General features: G+C 37.4%; 1 protein-coding gene across 40 annotated transcripts in view; it reads left to right on the top strand.

The window, feature by feature from the left end:
- SLMAP (sarcolemma associated protein) overlaps positions 1 to 14045 on the top strand; it is a 146130-nt gene extending 132085 nt beyond the window's left edge. For 25 of the 40 annotated variants that reach the window (XM_077858408.1, XM_077858400.1, XM_077858405.1 and 22 more), the window contains 5 exons: positions 258 to 578; positions 1037 to 1154; positions 4446 to 4617; positions 8474 to 8608; positions 12120 to 14045. In XM_077858408.1, coding sequence (XP_077714534.1) covers positions 258 to 578; positions 1037 to 1154; positions 4446 to 4617; positions 8474 to 8608; positions 12120 to 12212 — 839 coding nt within the window. In that variant the 3' untranslated portion in view covers positions 12213 to 14045. Of the gene's footprint in view, positions 1 to 257; positions 579 to 1036; positions 1155 to 4445; positions 4618 to 8473; positions 8609 to 10601; positions 10692 to 12119 lie in introns of all 40 variants that reach the window. The other 15 variants (XM_077858409.1, XM_077858401.1, XM_077858406.1 and 12 more) reach the window with 1 other exon arrangement.
- Positions 14046 to 20031: the final 5986 nt, after the last annotated feature.

The raw sequence follows: 20031 nt of genomic DNA, 5'->3' as shown, positions 1-20031 counted from the left end.
AGAAGAATAAATACCAAATGCTAGAAGCAACTTTCACTGTGTGGGAGAAATAAAAAGATCACTTTGGTTTTTTACTCTTTGTATTTCGGTATTTTGACATTTTCTGCATTAAACTTGGATTGCTTGGACTGCTTAATCAAAAGCAACAAACAGCTCTGACAGCATGGGCTGTGTAGTAACTATAATCCCATTTGGGCAGTTCATTTATTTGTAATCGCTTTGGACAAAGAAAATGATGGATAAATATACTTTTGCAGCCCAACTACAGAGGTTACACATCAATATTGAGAATCTCCGGGAGGAGAAGGACAGTGAAATTACAAGCACTCGAGATGAACTGCTTAGTGCCCGAGATGAAATTTTGCTCCTTCATCAAGCAGCAGAAAAGGCTGCCTCTGAGCGGGACACTGACATTGCCTCATTACAAGAAGAGCTTAAGAAGGTGCGAGGTGAGCTTGAGCGGTGGCGGAAAGCAGCATCTGAATATGAGAAAGAAATCACGAGTCTGCAGAATAGTTTTCAGCTTCGATGTCAGCAGTGTGAGGACCAGCAGAGAGAGGAAGCAACAAGGCTACAAAGTGAGTGCACATATTTTACATAAAGCTCTTAACTCTTGACAGTGATTACTTACAGTTATAAAACTTGCACAAAATAATCATTTGGGCTTTTTTCTCTTTGATAACAATTTAGTTGTATAAAGCAATGTTTTTATATTGGGGCTATAAACATTCTTCAGGTTTGCAAATTCTACAATAAACTGAAATATTTATAATTTTATATTTTACTTTAATACTACTGAAATTATTTGTCTTATAAAAGTGAAATGGGAAGAAAATATTACTTCAAATTCAAGGTGATGAGATTCACCTGAGGTATAGATGCAAAATAAACAGGAACCAAAGAATAGCCATGTAAAATCTACATGTTCTTAAGGGAGGGGGCAAGTACGTTTTTCTCCGAAATATTTCCCTTATCCCCTAAATTATTATGGAAATTTTGTTCCTATATTAATGAATATGTTTTGGGACTATTTTAGGTGAACTAGAGAAGTTGAGAAAGGAATGGAATGTATTGGAAACCGAATGCCATTCTCTAAAAAAGGAAAATGTTTTGTTATCATCAGAACTGCAGCGGCAAGAAAAAGAATTGCACAAGTATGCAAGAACTCTTTTAGCTTCAGAATATTTCTTTATCTTAAATTTTCATCTAAATTAAATTTAAATTTGATACTTAAATACCCTTTTGGAGCAAAATGTTCAGCTAGACTCTTTTTGGCTATTTTAACAGGTTAAGCATGCTAACAATACTGCAGGTTGTGTGTTTTGGGGAACTTTTTTTGTTTTTTAACTTTCACTGTCATCCTACATTTCCTTTCCTTTTGATGTACTCAAGGAATACACATTCGTGGACTACAGCCCCCCACCCCCACCAAAGCCCTAAACAAAAAACAGCAAATATCTATACTTCATGATTGAATTAGTCCTATAAACTAAATGGTAAAAACTTCAAATATAAGTTGTTTTTCTTTCAAGCCAGTGATTCCTTCTGTTTGTAAGGGAATCAGGAGATGACTATAATAAAGAATTTATACCATTGGAAGATACAAATTCAGCTTTTGAATTTCACAGATATATATAAAATCAAGAACTCTCCAAAACTAGTTATGTTTTTCTAATATCCAGTACCTTATAAGCAAACCAAGGAATGCAAAAATTTATTCCAGCAAATTTAGTGGAGTCCTGTTTTCCCACCAACGTTTGTTGTATAGTTTAAAATCTATTTTTTCCTTAAAAATGTGATCCATTCCATATTTTTATTTAAACACTATTTATGTTCTGATTCAGAATATGAAAGTTGTACATGTTTATTATTGAAGCCACTCTTAATTAATCCACCTCCTTCCTCACAGTACACCAGAAATGGGGGTCTTCACTCTTGTTAGCTTGTGTTTATACTCCTAAAGAACCTCAGGGTTAGCAGAAACTCAGTGATCAAGGTCAGTTCCTATAAAAACAAGCTTTAGGAGAAAACAAAGGACTAGATACATCAGAAAATAGTAAGCCTCATTATCTGCTTATAAAGAATAACAGTTGTAATAGATTATACATTTTTAACAATCAAGAACTAGTTGAAGGAACAAGATGTGGTGATTTGTTCTTTAAGATGCCTTTTTACAGGGATCCCTGGGTGGCGCAGCGGTTTGGCGCCTGCCTTTGGCCCAGGGCGCGATCCTGGAGACCTGGGATCGAGTCCCACGTCGGGCTCCCGGTGCATGGAGCCTGCTTCTCCCTCTGCCTGTGTCTCTGCCTCTCTCTCTCTCTGTGACTATCATGAATAAATAAATAAAATCTTTAAAAAAAAAAAAAAAAGATGCCTTTTTACAATACCATGTTTTACAATACCATGTGTTACAAATCTATAAAACCCTTTTCTCTTTCAGTGTCCTGTCTTTCCAGTCTCTTCATACATTCATATGTATTACTTTTTAAATGTTTAGAGGTAACTGATAACAAAGAGTAAACGTATTATAACATGTAAAATTTTATAAAAACAATTCTAAAAACTGAATAAGATAAAATTAAGGTCCAAACACGAATATTTACACATATGAATGTATATATATATGTACCAACGGGATTGTCTGTATTGGCAGCACATTTGGACAAAATGTTTGGTTTAAAATGAGTATTACATGATGCAGACACTCAAATTTTTCTTATTTGGAATCTTAGCTAATCCATTTAGTTTGGTATTCTATCAAGCAAGAAATAGTGATCTTTGATTACTAGTATTGATTATCTTAAATTATTCCTGCCTTGGGATTATTGACATTTTAAAGATATAAACTTGATCCTTCTTTTCTGAGATATAATTTTTTTTAAGATTTATTTATTTATTTATTCATTCATTCATTCAGAGAGAGAGAGAGAGAGAGAAAGAGGCAGAGACACAGGCAGAGGGAGAAGCAGGCTCCCTGCAGGAAGCCCAACGTGGGACTCGATCCCGAGTCTCCAGGATCACACCCCGGGCTGCAGGTGGCGCTAAACTGCTGCGCCACCGGGGCTGCCCTCTGAGATATAATTAATTAGAATCTGGCAGGTTGTTAAATGCTGGTTTTTTGTTTTTTTTTTAATTTCTTCAGACTTGTTCAAATGTTGAAAAGCAGAAAACTCCTGATGAGTTAGAAGCATACAGTTTAAAAATATTAGGTCCCAGAAGGTGGAATATATTATATCATTAGTCAAAGTTGTCTGCCGAAACTCACATAAATTTTTTATGTTTCCTAAACTTTTTTTGGTCTAGTGGCTAACTTTATTTGGCAAGCCTTTTTAGCATATAAGTAGTATTTAGAAGTTAGTCTTCCTTTACAGAGTCTTCTGTGCCATTTAGTTCCTAGCTATATTGGGCTGATGCCACACTCATCCCTTAAGAATTTGCCTGGCGTACAGTCAGATTGGGATTTATACTCCATAGTTCCTTCATTAACAATATTGAGTCTAAGTCTTATGATCCATTCTGAGAAGCATAAAACTGTAATCTTGAAAACTTTATTCTCCTTTAGCTATTTCTGTTGTAGATGGGAGCCACATTCTTTCAAACAGTTACACTATGATAGGTCTTTTTTTTTTATTATTTGTGATGTAGAAGAAATTGAACAAAGAATTTTTACTAATGCCTATCAAGCTGTTTTCCTAGTGTACAAATTGAAATTTTTTTATATCAAGCTATAAAAAAAGTAATTATAGAATTTAAGCTGGTAAACAACCTCAGAAGTTATTGAGTTCAGTGTTCACTGGACATTGGAGGGCACTGAGACTATCCTGGTGTTACTTGTGTCTGTGTAATACAGTACTTGGCACAGATCTAAGAGCTCAGGAATTGCTTCCTCAGAGAAGGAAACTGCACCAGTTAAGTGACTTCCTTAGCATCCCACAACTGAACAGTGGCAGAGTTGGGTCTAGAACCCAGCCTCCTGGTTCTTTGTTTCATGCTTTCCCCCCAATTTGGTGTGTCTTTTCATTTGAGTAGGTTTATCTTTACATGAGTCGACCATAGCTCATAAGCTCTGTCCCCCATCCTATTTGTTAAGTACTTAAATAAGAACATAGTTGAATATGTGCTAATTTCCTGGGGCAGCCCCACACTGAATCTTTTTATGGAATAAGTAATATAATGTGATGTAACAAAATTTAGTTAGTCACCTCCTACTTCCACTTTTAAGAATTCAACCTCTGTGCATATTTGATTATCTGAAAATAGAACACAGCTTTAAACACGCAAATTTTTTTAGTATTTTAATGCTTATTTATTGAACATATTCTTTTTTATATATTTTTCCCTCTGAAATTTACTCCATCCCTCCTAGTGAAATATAGAAGAAATTGGACTTCCTGCTATGTCTGGTTTCTACATGAATTGAATAACTGTCAATATTTATGTTGCAGTTCTCAGAAGCAGAGTTTAGAGCTTACCAGTGATCTCAGCATCCTTCAGATGACTAGGAAAGAGCTTGAGAATCAAGTGGGATCCTTGAAAGAACAGCATCTTCGGGATTCAGCTGATTTAAAAACTCTTCTCAGTAAGGCTGAAAACCAAGCAAAGGATGTACAGAAAGAGGTAAAGCGAAAAGACATTATGAGCCCAATTATGGTTGGACTTAAAGCCAAAAGCAAATCAGATATTCATGGTAGTTAGATATAAAGGGAAGCAGAAGTCTCATTACCTGTCAAAAAGTTGGTACTTGGAGCATCTCTGCTTTGTGATTTCTAGCTATGTATCATGATCCATATAGAGAGAATTCATCAGTAGGATTTGGTCTCAAAACTATAAATATACAAACTTACATTAAAATTTTTTCTCTACCAGTTAGTTGACAGAAGCCCTTTGTATACCAGATTACTCAATTTATTGTTTATCTTTCAAAGACAATATCATATTTAACTTAGAACACTTTTGGAAAGCAAACTGGAGCCACACCATAATACTCAGTCTAAACCCTTCATTGACACTGGCCTGAAAGTTCTTAAAATTCACTTCATAGCCAGACGGCCAAACACACGTTCTGTGACCTTTTACTTTTTCCTCCTGCACTCCCACCCCTTTTCCCCTTTTTTTCCCCTTCTTCACAAATATGCATGTTCACTTTTCATGTCATTTTGCTTAAAACCTTGGCCTGGGTGGCTTTTTAAAAAATCATGTTAAAAATGGTGAGGGCTGATTTTGGGGTAGATACCCCACCCAGCCTCTTTCTGAGCAAAACGTTGAAGTTGACAGAGGGGCAATGAGTGCTGTGTATAGTCCTGCTGCCTTATTCTCCTCCCTGCATTAAGTCCTGGCCAGGTCTGGAAACAGAGGAGGCTGATGCATCTTGACCTTCTGGTCAGGGTCCACCCAGTTGTAGACTCTCTTAAATGAAGGATTCACTATACATAGAAGGAAGTTAAAGACAACTCTTTGTCTTTAATAACAAATTTCCCCAAAATTGTTTTTAGAAAATCTGTTCAATCAATGCAGTTTTTCTTTGCACTTCCCTTTCCTTGTAGTACCCTGAACATGGACATGATTGTTGTTGTTCTGTCTTCATGTTTGTTCTTAAAGGGAAAAAAAAAAAAAAACCTGTAACATTTTTTATTTACATGTGGCCATATTGATTTTGTAATATGTTCGTTTTTTATCTTCTTGCTAAGGATATGCGTTCTGGGAGAAATCTCGTTTTATTTAGTTGGAAAGTTGGAACACAAATTTTGTGCCAAAGTAAATATCCTAGTATTTAATACTGTAAAGCACTTTGTGTTCTTCCAGTCCATATGCCATAATTCTTTCAAAGTCTGGGAAGAATGCTGTGGTTGGAAGATTACTCTGTTGTATGTTACTCTGAATGCATTGGCCATTTTGTTGCATTATTTGTTTGCCTGTTTTTGGTCACTGAGCAATCAGTGAGAAATGCTTTAACTGCTTCTACAAATGGCAGTGGCATGTTGTCACAGCATCTAAATTGTTGATAGCTTTGGATTGCATTAAATGCAGCACATTTAAAAATATGTGTGAACTTGTCAATATGTTTCTTTTCTATTTTCTTGTTCAGTGTTTTCCATTGTGAAATGACGTGTAGTCATCACACTCCTTTGTAATGTAAAATTGCTTCTCTTTCTGTTTGTCCTGATGTCAACTATTGGATACTAGTCTGTAACTAAAATGTTCTTTAATGAGGTTCTTATATCTATGTAATCCACTGCAAATGAATTACTACCTTTTATTAATGCACATATATTCTCTTTCAACATTTCCCCTTTGTTCTCCTTTCTCTCATAGAATCATGCTTAATGTGCACAGTATCATGTATCTTCAGCACTGTAACAGGCTTAAATCTTACAAGCTAAGCAAGCCAGATATGATTATTTTTATGAAGAAGAACCAAAGGTGTTGGTAATATTGTGTGGTATTTTCCTCTTAATCAGAACTGAGCTCGTTTTTCACCTTCGAGTTAGAAAGCAAGATGGAGCAAAAATGATATCCAAGCCAGGTGTGAAACTAAGGCTGCAGAAGGTGACCTTTTGTTCCAACAATTAAATTTTATATATATATGGCAACTTGTATTTGAACATTTAACCAAAAACAAAAAGTACATAAGAAAGTAAATTTTAATCCCCAGGTATTAAGAGAAAAATAATGGTATATCATCTTTGTATCTGACTTAAGAAAGCATCTTTAGTAGGGATATCTATAATTTAAGAATTCATAAAACATTGAGTACACAAGTCCATCATGCAAAGACTGACTCAAGAAAGTTGTTTGGTTTCATCACCTTGTTCCAGGGCCAGAGGCCCCTTCCTTGGTACTCACATGCTGAAGGTAAACAGCAGGCTCTTCCTGACGGGGCTGCCTTCCTGTCACTTTGCTTCACAGGCCCCTGAACAGAGAAATGATTAAGTGCTTTGGTGTAAAAGGCAGGCTGGATATAAGAATAATGGAAAAGGAAAGTAAGGGAAAATTTAGGTCAGCAAAGCAGTTTTCACTTATCCTTTATTAGTCACTGTAAAGAATCTGATCATTGAGAATTGATTATGTTCTAAGAGACTAGTCTGGGTACACTGAATTTGCTTTGGCAGCCTGCCAGCATCCTTCTGCCTCCTGGAAGGAAATCCACAGACCCCACAAAAAAGCTGTCATAAAGTCTATAAATCTTATTCCTTAGTTCATGGTCTGGCATACTACCCGGACGTGTTTGGGAACACTGTTAGGTAACAGGGAGTTCCTTTCACATTTTACCTCCCTCTCTGAACCCGTATCTTTCTTCCCACTTATTGGTAATCTCTCTGCTGACTCTTAATTCCTCTGCCTTCACCTCTTTTGATTAATGTTTTTATACGTTTGCATCCTGCTTAATATTTCTCTTTGGAGACCATAATGAAGAGCTCCTAAGTAATCACCATGTAAAAGTGTTCTCTATTGAGAAATTTCTAGAAGATAGGCAGAAAGAGGAGAAACCTTTGTGGTATGCTGGACCCATGGTGTATTTATATCAGACTCAGCCCTTGTCTTTTCTTTCGTCCTTCTAAAACTTTCAGAGATGGCAGAGTGGGTCAGTGGAGCCCAAGACAGAGGTATAACCAGCAGCAGAATGGTTTTTGTTCTTTGGGAGCCCAGTTTGCATGTAAGATGTAGTATCTAGAAGTAGCACAAGTCAGAATTCCTACTTCCTGGACACTTAAAATAGGGGCAAAGCCATATTATGTCTTACATTGACCTCAACCTGTGTTCAAAGGAGAGCTTGTCTGTCTGAACATCAAATTGTATTCAATGAACAGTTTTTCAAAGCAGGAAGAGGCATGTTTCACCATAGAAAGATATTTATCAGGAACAGATTCTTAAATTTTATTTATTGATGTTTATACGTTTTAGGTCAAAAGATAGAAATGCCCCAGTCATAGTGATTAGTACCTTAGATATATTTCTTTACTTCATTTGCGTAGAAATTCATTTATCCAGAACACTTTACTACCCAGTGATGACTGAGTGAAGGAAAGCCTGATGGGTGTTAGTACTTCTTACTTCAGGACTAAAATAGCTTGGCTGACATTGATTACCAGGATATAAACTTAGATTTCCTAACTTTGCCATTTAATTAGCCTACAGAGTTTTTCTGCACTTGCTTTTCTTTTGCTCAGTTTAAAAATTATTTTACTTTTCTCACTCAGTGGAAAGAGTGACCCTTTATATTAGAAACAGATGACACAATGGTGAATTTTTTTTTTTATAATTCCAAAGCCAGAAAGTTCTTATTACATAGAATAAAGTTAACATTAAATACTTCCTATTATTAGTGCAAATGATTCTTATCCTCCTTAAAACAAAAAGGCTTGACTTTGGTGTTGCAGGTGGCTAAATAGGGTCTGGTATTAAGCCTGACTAGAACCATAACTTCATGCCCATTTTAAGTTGAGTCTGCACACTCTTTTTTCTTTGCCTTTAGTATGAAAAGACACAGACTGTACTCTCAGAACTGAAGTTGAAGTTTGAAATGACTGAGCAGGAAAAACAATCAATCACAGATGAGCTCAAACAATGTAAAGACAACCTGAAGCTGCTCCGAGAAAAAGGAAATAATGTAAGTCTTTGCAAACTCGACTTAGCTTTGACTGTGAGGCAGGTGAGAACCCTGAAATGGATTTTTTCAGAGGACTTTTTTACTGATTTGAGAAATTAAGGCCTATAGTACATGAACTAAGCTTCTCATTATGAAATTCCATTATGGAATCACTGTGCTGTCAAATATGTGAGTAAGAATTTGTCCCTTTGGCCTGTATCCCTAGAAGAGCCTTAGGACTACCTAGAGGTAGAGCCTTATTTGCAAGAAAATATTTTACCTAATAACTGTCAGATTTTCCCAGATGAATCTAAAGTTCTGTCACCAAGCCATTGTCTAGCACTTCATTTCTTCTCCTGAGAAATGAAACACTGTACCACCAGGGACCCACCTAAGAAAGAGTCGTACATATTGACTCCTTAGCATTTGGCTGTATCAAAAAAATGGAAACTTAATTATGGTTTTCCTTTTATTCTAATAATATTCTCACTAAGACATATTCCTGAAAAGCTTAGTGTCTTTTCGACCTCCTGTAAATATTAGAGATTATCTGTTGAGTTTCTGTAGTGTATGTATGTATATGTGTGTGTGTGTGTGTGTGTGAGAGAGAGAGAGAGAGAGAGAAATTGGAACATTTTCATATAAATTGAGTTTACTATTAATTTGTTTTTCATTTATAGAAAGCCAGATGGTCTTTAAAATGATGTTATACTAAATAAATGTTGTGTTATACGTTTCGGTGATCATTGCCTTTGTGGGCCCTAACTGGTGGCTGTTCAGTGTAGTTGGTTGTGCTCTGACTTATTTCAAATCTCTGTCATGGCTTGGACACTGCAGTGGCATAAGCCACACCATTCCTACAGAGGAAAGCACTCTGCTTAACTTTGCTGCACAAGTACAAAAGAGTGATGTTGCATGGCCATCCAATTACACAGTTGCATACAGAATGCTCATGAGTTGTGTTCAACTGTCCTTTGCTTTAAAAAAAAAAAATCTTCATTTTTTTTAGAATATAAAGGCTTGTTGCTTAGGTGGAAGCCCTTCAGAAATTAATAAAAATTGGGTTTGGAGGCTTTATGCTCAGCAAATTGATTGCATTGAAAATGTAGATTATAGAACTTTTCTGAAATCAGATCATAACGGATTGGTTACTTCTCTCTTTTGTGTTAATTCATATCTTTCTGAGTATAGAATTTCAGGCTACCTTCTACTAAATTAACCTATGAAGACATCTAGCATAATCAGAATGGAACCTTCTGTACTATTTAGAGCCTTTTCCAAAGTAACCTGGCTATTATTACATCTAGTTGTACCAGTAATTACCTTAAAGGTGAATATCCTTTTTCTATGGTATTAGACTCATGGTACTACATTTTTCTCTGTAATAAAATTCATCATAGTAACTGCTTCCAATTTTAAAAATTAATTTTATTTAGCATAACTGAAAGCCATAAGTCTCAGCTGCCTGTCTTTATATATCAGATATTTATCACACATTGTATCAGATCTCTTGCTTGGTTGAGGAAACTTGTATCACAAGGCATTTATTTTTAAGCTTGAAAGCAATACCATCTCAGGCAAGAGAGTTTTAGTTTAAAAAAACGTTTTGATGGAGGGATAAAATAAACTTCAGCCCATTTGCAAGGGTCTACATTATCAAATAATGGAATCCAGTTATGGGACAAAAATAATGTACTGTCAAGCAGAGCATCAGTTGATGAGGTATTGCCATTGCTCTGTCTTAACATGTTACATTTCATTAGGATATTAGGGGGCACCCACATGGCCCACTGCCTCCAGCTGTCCTTTTTAAACTGGTGGTTAGGTACCACAGTCCCATCATTCTGGATTGTATTAGATGTCTTTAAATGTTTGGATCAGTGCAAAACCTGAGTGCTATTACTTCTGTTACCTCAGTCTTCCTACCCTCCTTCCCACCCTCCTGGGGTCTAAATCATCTTATCTGATTTTTTTTATAGCATAAAATGATTTTAATATCCCTTCCCTTCTTTAGCCTTCCATATTACAACCCGTCCCAGCCGTATTCATCGGCCTATTCCTGGCTTTCCTGTTTTGGTGTTTCGGTCCATTGTGGTAGAGAAAGGTACAAGCACTACTGTTGAGTCCTTGTCTGTTTGTCCCCGTCACCTGTTTGTGCCATATTTGTAATAGAGTGCATGGCAAAACCACACAGGTATTTCGTTACCTGAAGCAAACCCTTCATTTAGTATGCCATGTATTGTGTCATACGAATGAACTGAACAATCAACTAATCACGTAACATTTTGTCTTGTTTCCTTTGTAGTACTGCTAACCATGAATTAATTCCAACCTAATCAGTTGTTACTATGCTGCCTTTAACTAAGTCTTTGTCTCTAGCAAACTGGAGTAAACTATGAATTGCTGCAATATTAGTACCTCCTTCCCCATTACATGTTTAATCAGATTTGAATGAGAAATGAAGCGTTTGCCTCTTTGAAGTTTTCAGCCAGCTTTCTTCTCCCTCCTCCTTTCCTTCTTCTTTTCCATAGTGTAGAGTTTCTTCTTTTCAACCCTTTGCCTCTACTTATACTGTGGCTATGAAGATGAAAAAGGATGAGATTAGCATAATGGGCCATTGGCTCACAATCTCAACCCCAATTTACTTGCATTTACTTATGAGAGTATAAACCTATTCAGTATCTCTCTGAGCCTTGATCTGCAACATCAGAGTATTTCTTTAAAAGCCAACTTAGAAAAAATAAAATAAAATAAATAAAAGCCAACTTAGTAAGACTCTTAGTACACTCTAGTACAAATAAAGCTTATCAACTAGAGCATTGATTTTATAATGCTCTCTGAAAGTTAACAAGGAATAGCCCACCCATGCTTGCCTGCAGTAGGCATGCATGTCAGTAGAACATATGAGATAATCTCATGACATTACTACATTAGACATGGTCTTTACTAAAAGTATTGAAGAGGCAGGGTCCTAATAGCACTTCCCTATCTTGAACTCCATCTGATCTTGTCTTCCGTGGTTTCAAATTAGAAGAGCAAGCTTAGACCATTTTCTTCCTATCGCCTTACCTACCAGCCCCTTGTGTAAAACTAGCCCAACATACAAATTTGGTTTTTATCAAGAAATAAACATTTTAGGCAGACATGTATTCCAGGCAACCGAGTACACCAGTTAGTTGTAATGTATGGATACTGGAGTGAATAAGCAGGCTGAGCCCACAGGGTTTCTTAGAAGTCACTATTAGGTTTCAACTATAACAAAATTGAAAACTGCCCGAGACTTTACTGAGCTATATCATATATATAGGCTTCCACACAACGGTCCACTAAAAGCGTTCCTGCTATAATGGCTCTCCTCACACCTTCACTCCCTCACCTTTTTTCCTTTTCTTTTTAAAATGTATTCTTATGTAAAGATAAGGTTTTTCTAATATTCTGTTAAGTATTCAGGACTCTCTTGGAACCAAGGGGTTAATAGGTATGAAAAAAGAGGGAAGAATGTGATATTGACTCTTGGTTTCTTTCCACACAGAAACCCTGGCCCTGGATGCCCATGTTGGCTGCCCTGGTTGCGGTGACAGCCATCGTGCTGTACGTGCCAGGTCTGGCCAGAGCTTCTCCATGAGAGCGTTTCTTGAGTCCGTACACCGTCCTCCCTTTAGAAGCTGGCATCACACTCATGCTGGGGACAAACAGAACCATTTTCTTCCTTTTTACCTCTTAAGACAGCAGAAGTGCAAGAATACAGCTATAGGGTCATTGCTTTAAATTATATAAAATGTATCTATAAAGAGGATATAAAATTGTGACTTTATTCTACTGTAAGCAATAATTTGCTTGCAATTTTTCATGTAATTTTTAAATTAGTATGTTGAGATTCTGAATATTATGGTGGCCTAAAGTAGGCTTCTTGGTACACCAAATTATTTATAACATTAAATTTATGGGTATTTTACTCTGAATTCTAATGACCAGATAATTCATTTTTCTGATTCGATAACTACCCAAATCAAACAACCAATACATACATGGGAAGAGAGGCCCTGTGTGCTCAGTGCCTATCAGTTTGAAATATATACACATATATATATATTTTTTACATATTTACGCCATTTTTACTTGTTATAAAACCACTGAGCTATTGGGAACAAGACTTAGAGACAACTATTTGCGTGGATTTTCTTTCTTTCTTCTTTCTTTCTTTCTTTCTTTCTTTCTTTCTTTCTTTCTTTCTTTTTAAGGAGAAATACACTTGGAAAATATTCTGTTCTAGTGATAATTTGGGGAATATGTGCACGCTTGTTCAGCCTTAATGTGACTTGACAATGTGGAGGACATCAACTTTGAAAAACTTTCCATGAGAGTGTGTATTTTCTTGAGCAAACTGAAGTATTTCTGGGAGCAAAAACAGTAATTCTACAATTTCAGTGCAGTAAACCAAACTGTTGAGTCAATTGGAATGTAATTTATTAAACCTCATGTATTTAAAGAGATATTTTCTTTAAAAGCCAAGTTATTTTCTCATATACAGCATTTTAGGAAGCATGATTTTTTTTTCTATCATCTCTTCCTCCAAGCATGTTTAATTAAAGAAAGAATTAATATCTCTTTAGATAAGCTTTTACTGACTTAATTGGTTATGATATTTCAAAGCTAATTCATGTTCAAGGTGAGCTGTTGTTACCTACCAACAGATTTCCTGGTCAGGTATGCAAATGGTTATTTTCTTTTTACTGTTGTTAATTGGGGCGTTCTGTTTATGAGAAGCATTATTCCCAAGATTAATAGTGTTCCATGCACAGTGAAGCACCTAAACACTGCTTGATGTTATAAATTTAAAACACAGAAGTGGAAGTTTAGCTATGGTTTTGTGCGGCACCACAGTTATGTCAATAAAATTTATTTAGGTCTTAGAATATCCTAAAGTATCACATAGTTAAATTTTTCAGTCAATGAAGACTGGGAGGGAATGTCAGTAAATTGGCTCAAATGTTCTGTGGCAATCCACAGGCCTAGCCAAATGTTGAAATAGAAGTTTAGGATATAATTTGCTTTGTGATGTTTGGCAGTCATTGTTTATACTTTAAAGGTTATATTTTAAGCTATTTGGGATTTGCTGTTGGGAGGATCACTAGATTTATGGAGGAATTAGTCACAAATGACTTGTAGAAAATGCTGTCATATATAGTTCATTTCATCATTTTCTGTTGCAGGAAGCCACTCCACCACAGAATGCTAATATGCCAGTGGTACCCAGTACCTCTTGTATATAGGTTATTGCAAATATTGTTCTGAAATGCTTAACTTCAGAATTACATTTTTTAAAGTAAATAATTGTTTTAAATCTATTTTGTAAAGATATAAAGTACAATAGAATTTCTGGAGTACAGATTAAACTATTTGCACTAACACACGTGATGTGCATGATTTAATAAAATAACTTTACTCTCCCTATGCATTTTTGAGTTGGATATCATTGAAATTCTTAGTGTTGACTCCACTGTTAGATTGTTAACAGTTATTTTCTTGAAATAACTCTTAATGCAACATATATATTTGGTGTTCTTCAGGGTTTAAAAGAAAACAGCTGTTTCCTTCAAGTTTTATTAGCCTTTTATTTAACTTACTGCTCTAATTTTTCTTTCCCTTTTATGATGGTTATTGTTAAAATGTGACTCACTTGCCAGGCAAGTCTCTTTAAATGTAAAGTCTAGTATCAATATTTATTTTATTCAAATTGAATTAATGGATTTTTGAAGTTATTGCCAGTTTTTTTTTTTTTGTTTTTTTTTTTTTATTTATGATAGTCACAGAGAGAGAGAGAGAGAGGCAGAGACACAGGCAGAGGGAGAAGCAGGCTCCATGCACCGGGAGCCCGATGTGGGATTTGATCCCGGGTCTCCAGGATCGCGCCGTGGGCCAAAGGCAGGCGCCAAACCGCTGCGCCACCCAGGGATCCCCTATTGCCAGTTTTTATTAAGAATATAAATGAGTCTATTCATAAGCAATACTTCTAGTTTCATTCAGTTCACTTCCAGGTTAAATAGAATAAGATTATTCACTGGTAGTGATAGTCATTAAGAAATTTTAATCATAGTAGTTAAGGTTGAACAACCCTATAATGATACATTTAAGGGATCCCTGGGTGGCGCAGAGGTTTAGCGCCTGCTTTTGGCCCAGGGCGCGATCCTGGAGACTCGGGATCGAGTCCTGCGTCGGGCTCCCCGTGCATGGAGCCTGCTTCTCCCTCTGCTTCTCCCTCTGCTTCTCCCTCTGCCTATGTCTCTGCCTCTCTCTTTCTCACTGTGTGCCTATCATAAATAAAAAAAAAAAAATGATACATTTAAGATTTACCCAGAGGTGTTACATGGCTGGCTCAGAAAAGGAAAGGAACATAACACATGAAGGTAAACAGATCCTTACTGGCGTCCTGGCTGCCCCTTTTAGCAGCTTTTGCCTCAGGCAAATCACTTATCTTTTCTGAGTCTCCATTTCCTTGTTTATAAAATAGAGAGAATAATATCTATATATCTAGTGGTATGAAAATTAAAAAGATAACATGAAGTGTCATTCAAGTGGTCAAAGTTTATGAGAATGTCACACTGGGAAAACTGCAAATATTTAATTTTTAGGGGAACCAGTACAGCTATTTAAAAGGAATTGGTTGCCTCAACTGTTAAGACTTTCTGTGTGTGTGAATGAGACGTAACTGCGATAGCATGAATCCTGAGAAAGCATCATCACTTCACTCTGTTCATCCCCTTCATGATTGTGTCTTTGGGAAGTAATATCCTTAGTTTGATAATGAGCCAGTGCTTACAAGAATTTGGAATTCCTGTTGCAACTGCCTTCAGAGCCACTTTGGGTCACATGTGAAAACCAGTCACACTGCTGAATAGTGGGGGCTTGCAACTAGTATTGCCTTGCTTGATCTCACTTTAATCACCAGACTCAACCCGCAGTGACTCTCAGCTCCTTCCAGTGATTATATCTACTGTCAAAAGGATGGAAATCTGCTACATATAAATCAACTTTGTCAAAAATGTACAGCCTTGCTTCAAAAAATTCACTTCTGGAAGTTTTGAAAACATAATTGTGTGCACTAAATTTTGACTACCAGGACATTTAATGTAGCACTCCTTTTTTTTTTTTTTGGTAATAGTGTTGGGTAAATAACCTAAATATCTAGCATAAGTCATTGGTTAAATAAATTAATATTGCCACCCTACAGATTACTGTGCTTGCAAAGTATATGGGAAGATATTCATAAAGTATAAAGGTAAAAGAAAGGTATATTAAGTTAAAATAAGGTAGTTGCCAGTGTAGAATAACTGTGGTTTTATAAAGAAAATATGTAGACATATAGGATATGTTTATAGAAGGAGGACTCAGATTTATACCCAAGCTAAGTAGTGCTTCTGTCAGTATGATTGTGGGTCAGTTATCTTCTTTTATAATTTCTGATTGATTTTTTAGTAGTAAATGTATGTTGCTTTTGTAAATTTTTAAAAAGCCTTTTGGCTTTGCTTTATTTTTTTATTTTTATTAAAGATTTTATTTGTTTATTCATGAGAGACACAGGCAGAGACATAGAGGAAGAAGCAGGTTCCCCAAAGGGAACCTGATGTGGGACTCAGTCCCAGGACCCTGGGATCACAACCTGAGGCAAAGGCAGACGTTCAACCACTGAGCCACCCAGGCACCCCTTTGATTTTGCTTTAAATTAGATTTTTATTTTTGTATTTATTTATTCATGAGAGACACAGAGAAAGAGAGAGAGGCAGAGAAACAGGCAGAGGGAGAAGCAGGCTCCATGCAAGGAGCCTGACATGGGACTCGATCCCCGGTCTCCAGGATCACGTGCTGGGCTAAAGGCGGGGCTAAACCACTGAGCCACCCGAGCTGCCCTGAGTTTGCTTTAAATTAGAAACAAAAAGTATTCTGCAGAATTCCAAATTGGTTTCTATAAATGATTAAGTAACTTGTCAAAGTTACTTATTTAAAGAGATTTATGTTTATTTACATTTAGAACGATTGATGTTCATTTGCACTTACGAATTCTGGTGTGTTTATTTCAAAATCAGTCTTACAATTTTATATTATTTTTTTAAAGATTTTATTTATTTGAGAGTATATACGAGAGAGAAAGAGCGAGAGAGCAGGAGTAGGGGCAGAGGGAAAGGGAGAAGCATACTCCGTACTGAGCAGAGATCATGACCTGACCTAAAGGCAGATGCTTAGCTGACTGAGCCAACCAGGCTCCCCCAGTCTTATAATTTTTTTTTTAATTTTTATTTATTTATGATAGAGAGAGAGAGAGGCAGAGACACAGGCAGAGGGAGAAGCAGGCTCCATGCACCGGGAGCCCGACGTGGGATCCAATCCCGGGTCTCCAGGATCACGCCCTGGGCCAAAGGCAGGCGCCAAACCGCTGCGCCACCCAGGGATCCCCAGTCTTATAATTTTAAACATGCGCTGTGTATATGTGTACATAGAGAATCCTAGAAGAGGCCTTAACTATCCATTCTCACCTTTCTGCCTGTCAGGGGGAAAAAAATCCAGGGAATTTTTGACTCAGAGTCAGAATGATTGTTATAAAGTTGAGAATTTAGATGATTACTTCTTTTTTTGCTATTCTACATTGTATGTCCAGGCTTCATTGGTTTTATATCCATTATTTACCAAATACTTATTGAGTGCCTGATATGAGGTACTATGATAGGTCCTGACATTACTCAGTCCCTATAGTCACAGAGCTTTTGGAGTAGAGGAGAAATACAGGCCAAGAAGTTGGCATTTACAATACTGTAAATGTAGAGGAAGACATAGCCAGTGGGACCATAGAAGAGGGATACATTTACTTTTAGCCACCCAAGTTAGAGACATGTGGATGTGAAGCCAAAGGTAAGTTTCCCTCCTAGGAGGTCAGGGTAACAGGACTAGTTTCTCTTGAAATACCTAGCTTTGCAAACCAATTAGGATCTGAGATTGATTTTCCTAGAAAAGACATTGTGATTGGAAAGCATTTTTTTTTTTTAGATTTATTTATTTTTAGAAACTCAAGCAGACTCTCTGCTGAGCACAGAGCCCAATATGCGGCTTGATTCACAACCCGAAGATCATGACCTGAGCCGAAATCCAGAGTCAGATACCTACCTGAGTAAGCTACTCAGGTGCCCCCTGGGAAGCTTTTTAAGGCTTTACAGACTGTCTTGGAGTTTTTGGGCTATTAAATGGTCTGAACTGTACCTTGCAAGTAACAGGTTAGAGTTAAGGATTTTTTTTTTTTTTAAGCCAGTGGAGTGTCATAACCAGACAGGTCCTTTGAAAGGAATCTCCCATTAATGGACTGGAGCATAGAGTGGATGGAGCCAAAAGTGCCTTGCACATGGAGGCCCATCCCATGTTCACCATCTCTTACTGTGTGTGTTCACTCAGATCAGGCAGCTGTATATTTCTTCCTAAAGATTAAGCTTGTTTCAGCCCAGATTTCATAGTACATCATTTACTACCCCTGTCATGCAAAGACACTGAGATCAAGCCTATGAAAAAGACAAGAACATTGAAAATAAGTAAAAGCAAAAGTGTCTAGGGGTAGGAGGTGGGAGTGGGAGAGTCAAGGAATTTTTGCTGGTTGTGCCTCCACTGCCGACAAATGCTGTTCCCTTCATCTTTTCATTTTGACTTCTTGAATTGGTCCAGGTATATCCAGGTAGCCAGATTTTGTAGAGCAGAATTTCAAACTTCTGTGCTATGAAATTACAGCCTATAGAGTCTTATTTTGTTTTGTTTTTATCCTGAATGTTTATGTATGTATTTTTCCCATCATCTTGTTCTACATAGAATTTGAAGCGGGCATGCCTGCTTCAACAGCACACCTGTCCCTCTGAAATTGGCAGGGATCCATTTCTGCAGGTCTGAGAACACTTCCTGCTGGCAGGCTCTTTAAGCAGCCAAGGAGGGTGCACCAAAGGCACTAGAAACCTCAACCTTTTCCACTTCTTGAATCCCATATTCCTGCTGTATTACCTCACTGCTGATAAAAATCTTTGCATAGTTATGCTATTTTAGTGTTGGCATAAAACTTGCTCTGAGGGCAACCCGGGTGGCTCAGAGGTTTAGCGCCTGCCTTCGGCTGAGGGCATGATCCTGGGGTCCCGGGATCAAGTCCCACATCAGGCTCCCTGTGTGGAGCCTGCTTCTCCCTCTGCCTGTGTCTCTTCTTCTTCTCTCTCTCTCTCTCTCTCGCTCATGAATAAAATAAAATCTTTTTTTTTTTAATTTTTTTATTTATTTATTTATGATAGTCACAGAGAGAGAGAGAGAGGCAGAGACACAGGCAGAGGGAGAAGCAGGCTCCATGCACCGGGAGCCCGACGTGGGATTCGATCCCGGGTCTCCAGGATCGTGCCCTGGGCCAAAGGCAGGCGCTAAACCACTGCGCCACCCAGGGATCCCATTAAAATAAAATCTTAAAAAAAAAAAAAAAACCTTGCTCTGAGATAATTAGCCTAAGCTTATTTAACCACCCCCATCATGCAGCTCCCCTCATTCATTGCCATAGACTCTGCAACTATGAAGAGATAACATGTTTTGGATATTGCTAACCAAATTTGAATTTCCCTTATAAAGTCAGTTTATATAAAGCTGATCACATTTTTTTCTACAAACTAAATTTAGTATCATTTTAAAGTTGGACATTCTAACTTAGCACTTCACATAGTTAATAAAATGACATTAAAAAAAAAAAAAACATGACGAACTGTGGGAGCCAACGTCTGTTGAAGGGCGTGCCTCTGCACCTCCCCACAGGCATACTCCCCTCTTAGTTGGTCTGAACACGCCAAATGTTTTTCTTAGTACTTCAGAACATACATGTTTTAATCAATGCAACACCAGCTAAATGTTTAACCCCCAATGTCAGGTAATGATTGGATTTTCAACAGTGCTGTATTTAAGTTTCAAGCAGTTTGAGATGGGTGTTCAAATTGTACTTGTAGGGGCGCCTGGGTGGCACCGTTGGGGTTAAACTTCTGACCCTTGGTTTCAGTGCAGATCCTGATCTCAGGGTTGTGAGATCGAGCCCCACAGCAGGCTCTGCACTCAGTGTGGAGTCTGCTTGAGATTCTCTCTCCCTGCCCCTCTGCCTCTCTTATCCATGCTCTTGTACATGTGCTCCCTCTCTCTCAAATATTTTTCAAAAAATTGTACTTGTGGGTCAGTGCTGCATTCTGTTTGAATGCATATGCCCTACCCAGGACCCCATCCCCCACCCTCCCAGTCTCCACCTTTGTACCTTTTGTACCATGGCTTGCTTCATACTCTTATCTGTTTACATGCCTGCCTTTCCTGCCGGGTCTCAACTTCTTTGACAGCAGAGGCTGTGTTTTATTTATCTGTATCTCCCTGGCGTCTAGTACCGTGTTTGGGCCTTAAGGGAAGCT

Source organism: Canis aureus, chromosome 19 (assembly GCF_053574225.1).
Source record: "Canis aureus isolate CA01 chromosome 19, VMU_Caureus_v.1.0, whole genome shotgun sequence".
In the NCBI taxonomy this organism is placed as follows: domain Eukaryota; kingdom Metazoa; phylum Chordata; class Mammalia; order Carnivora; family Canidae; genus Canis; species Canis aureus.
This window is presented reverse-complemented; position numbering and strand designations above follow the sequence as displayed.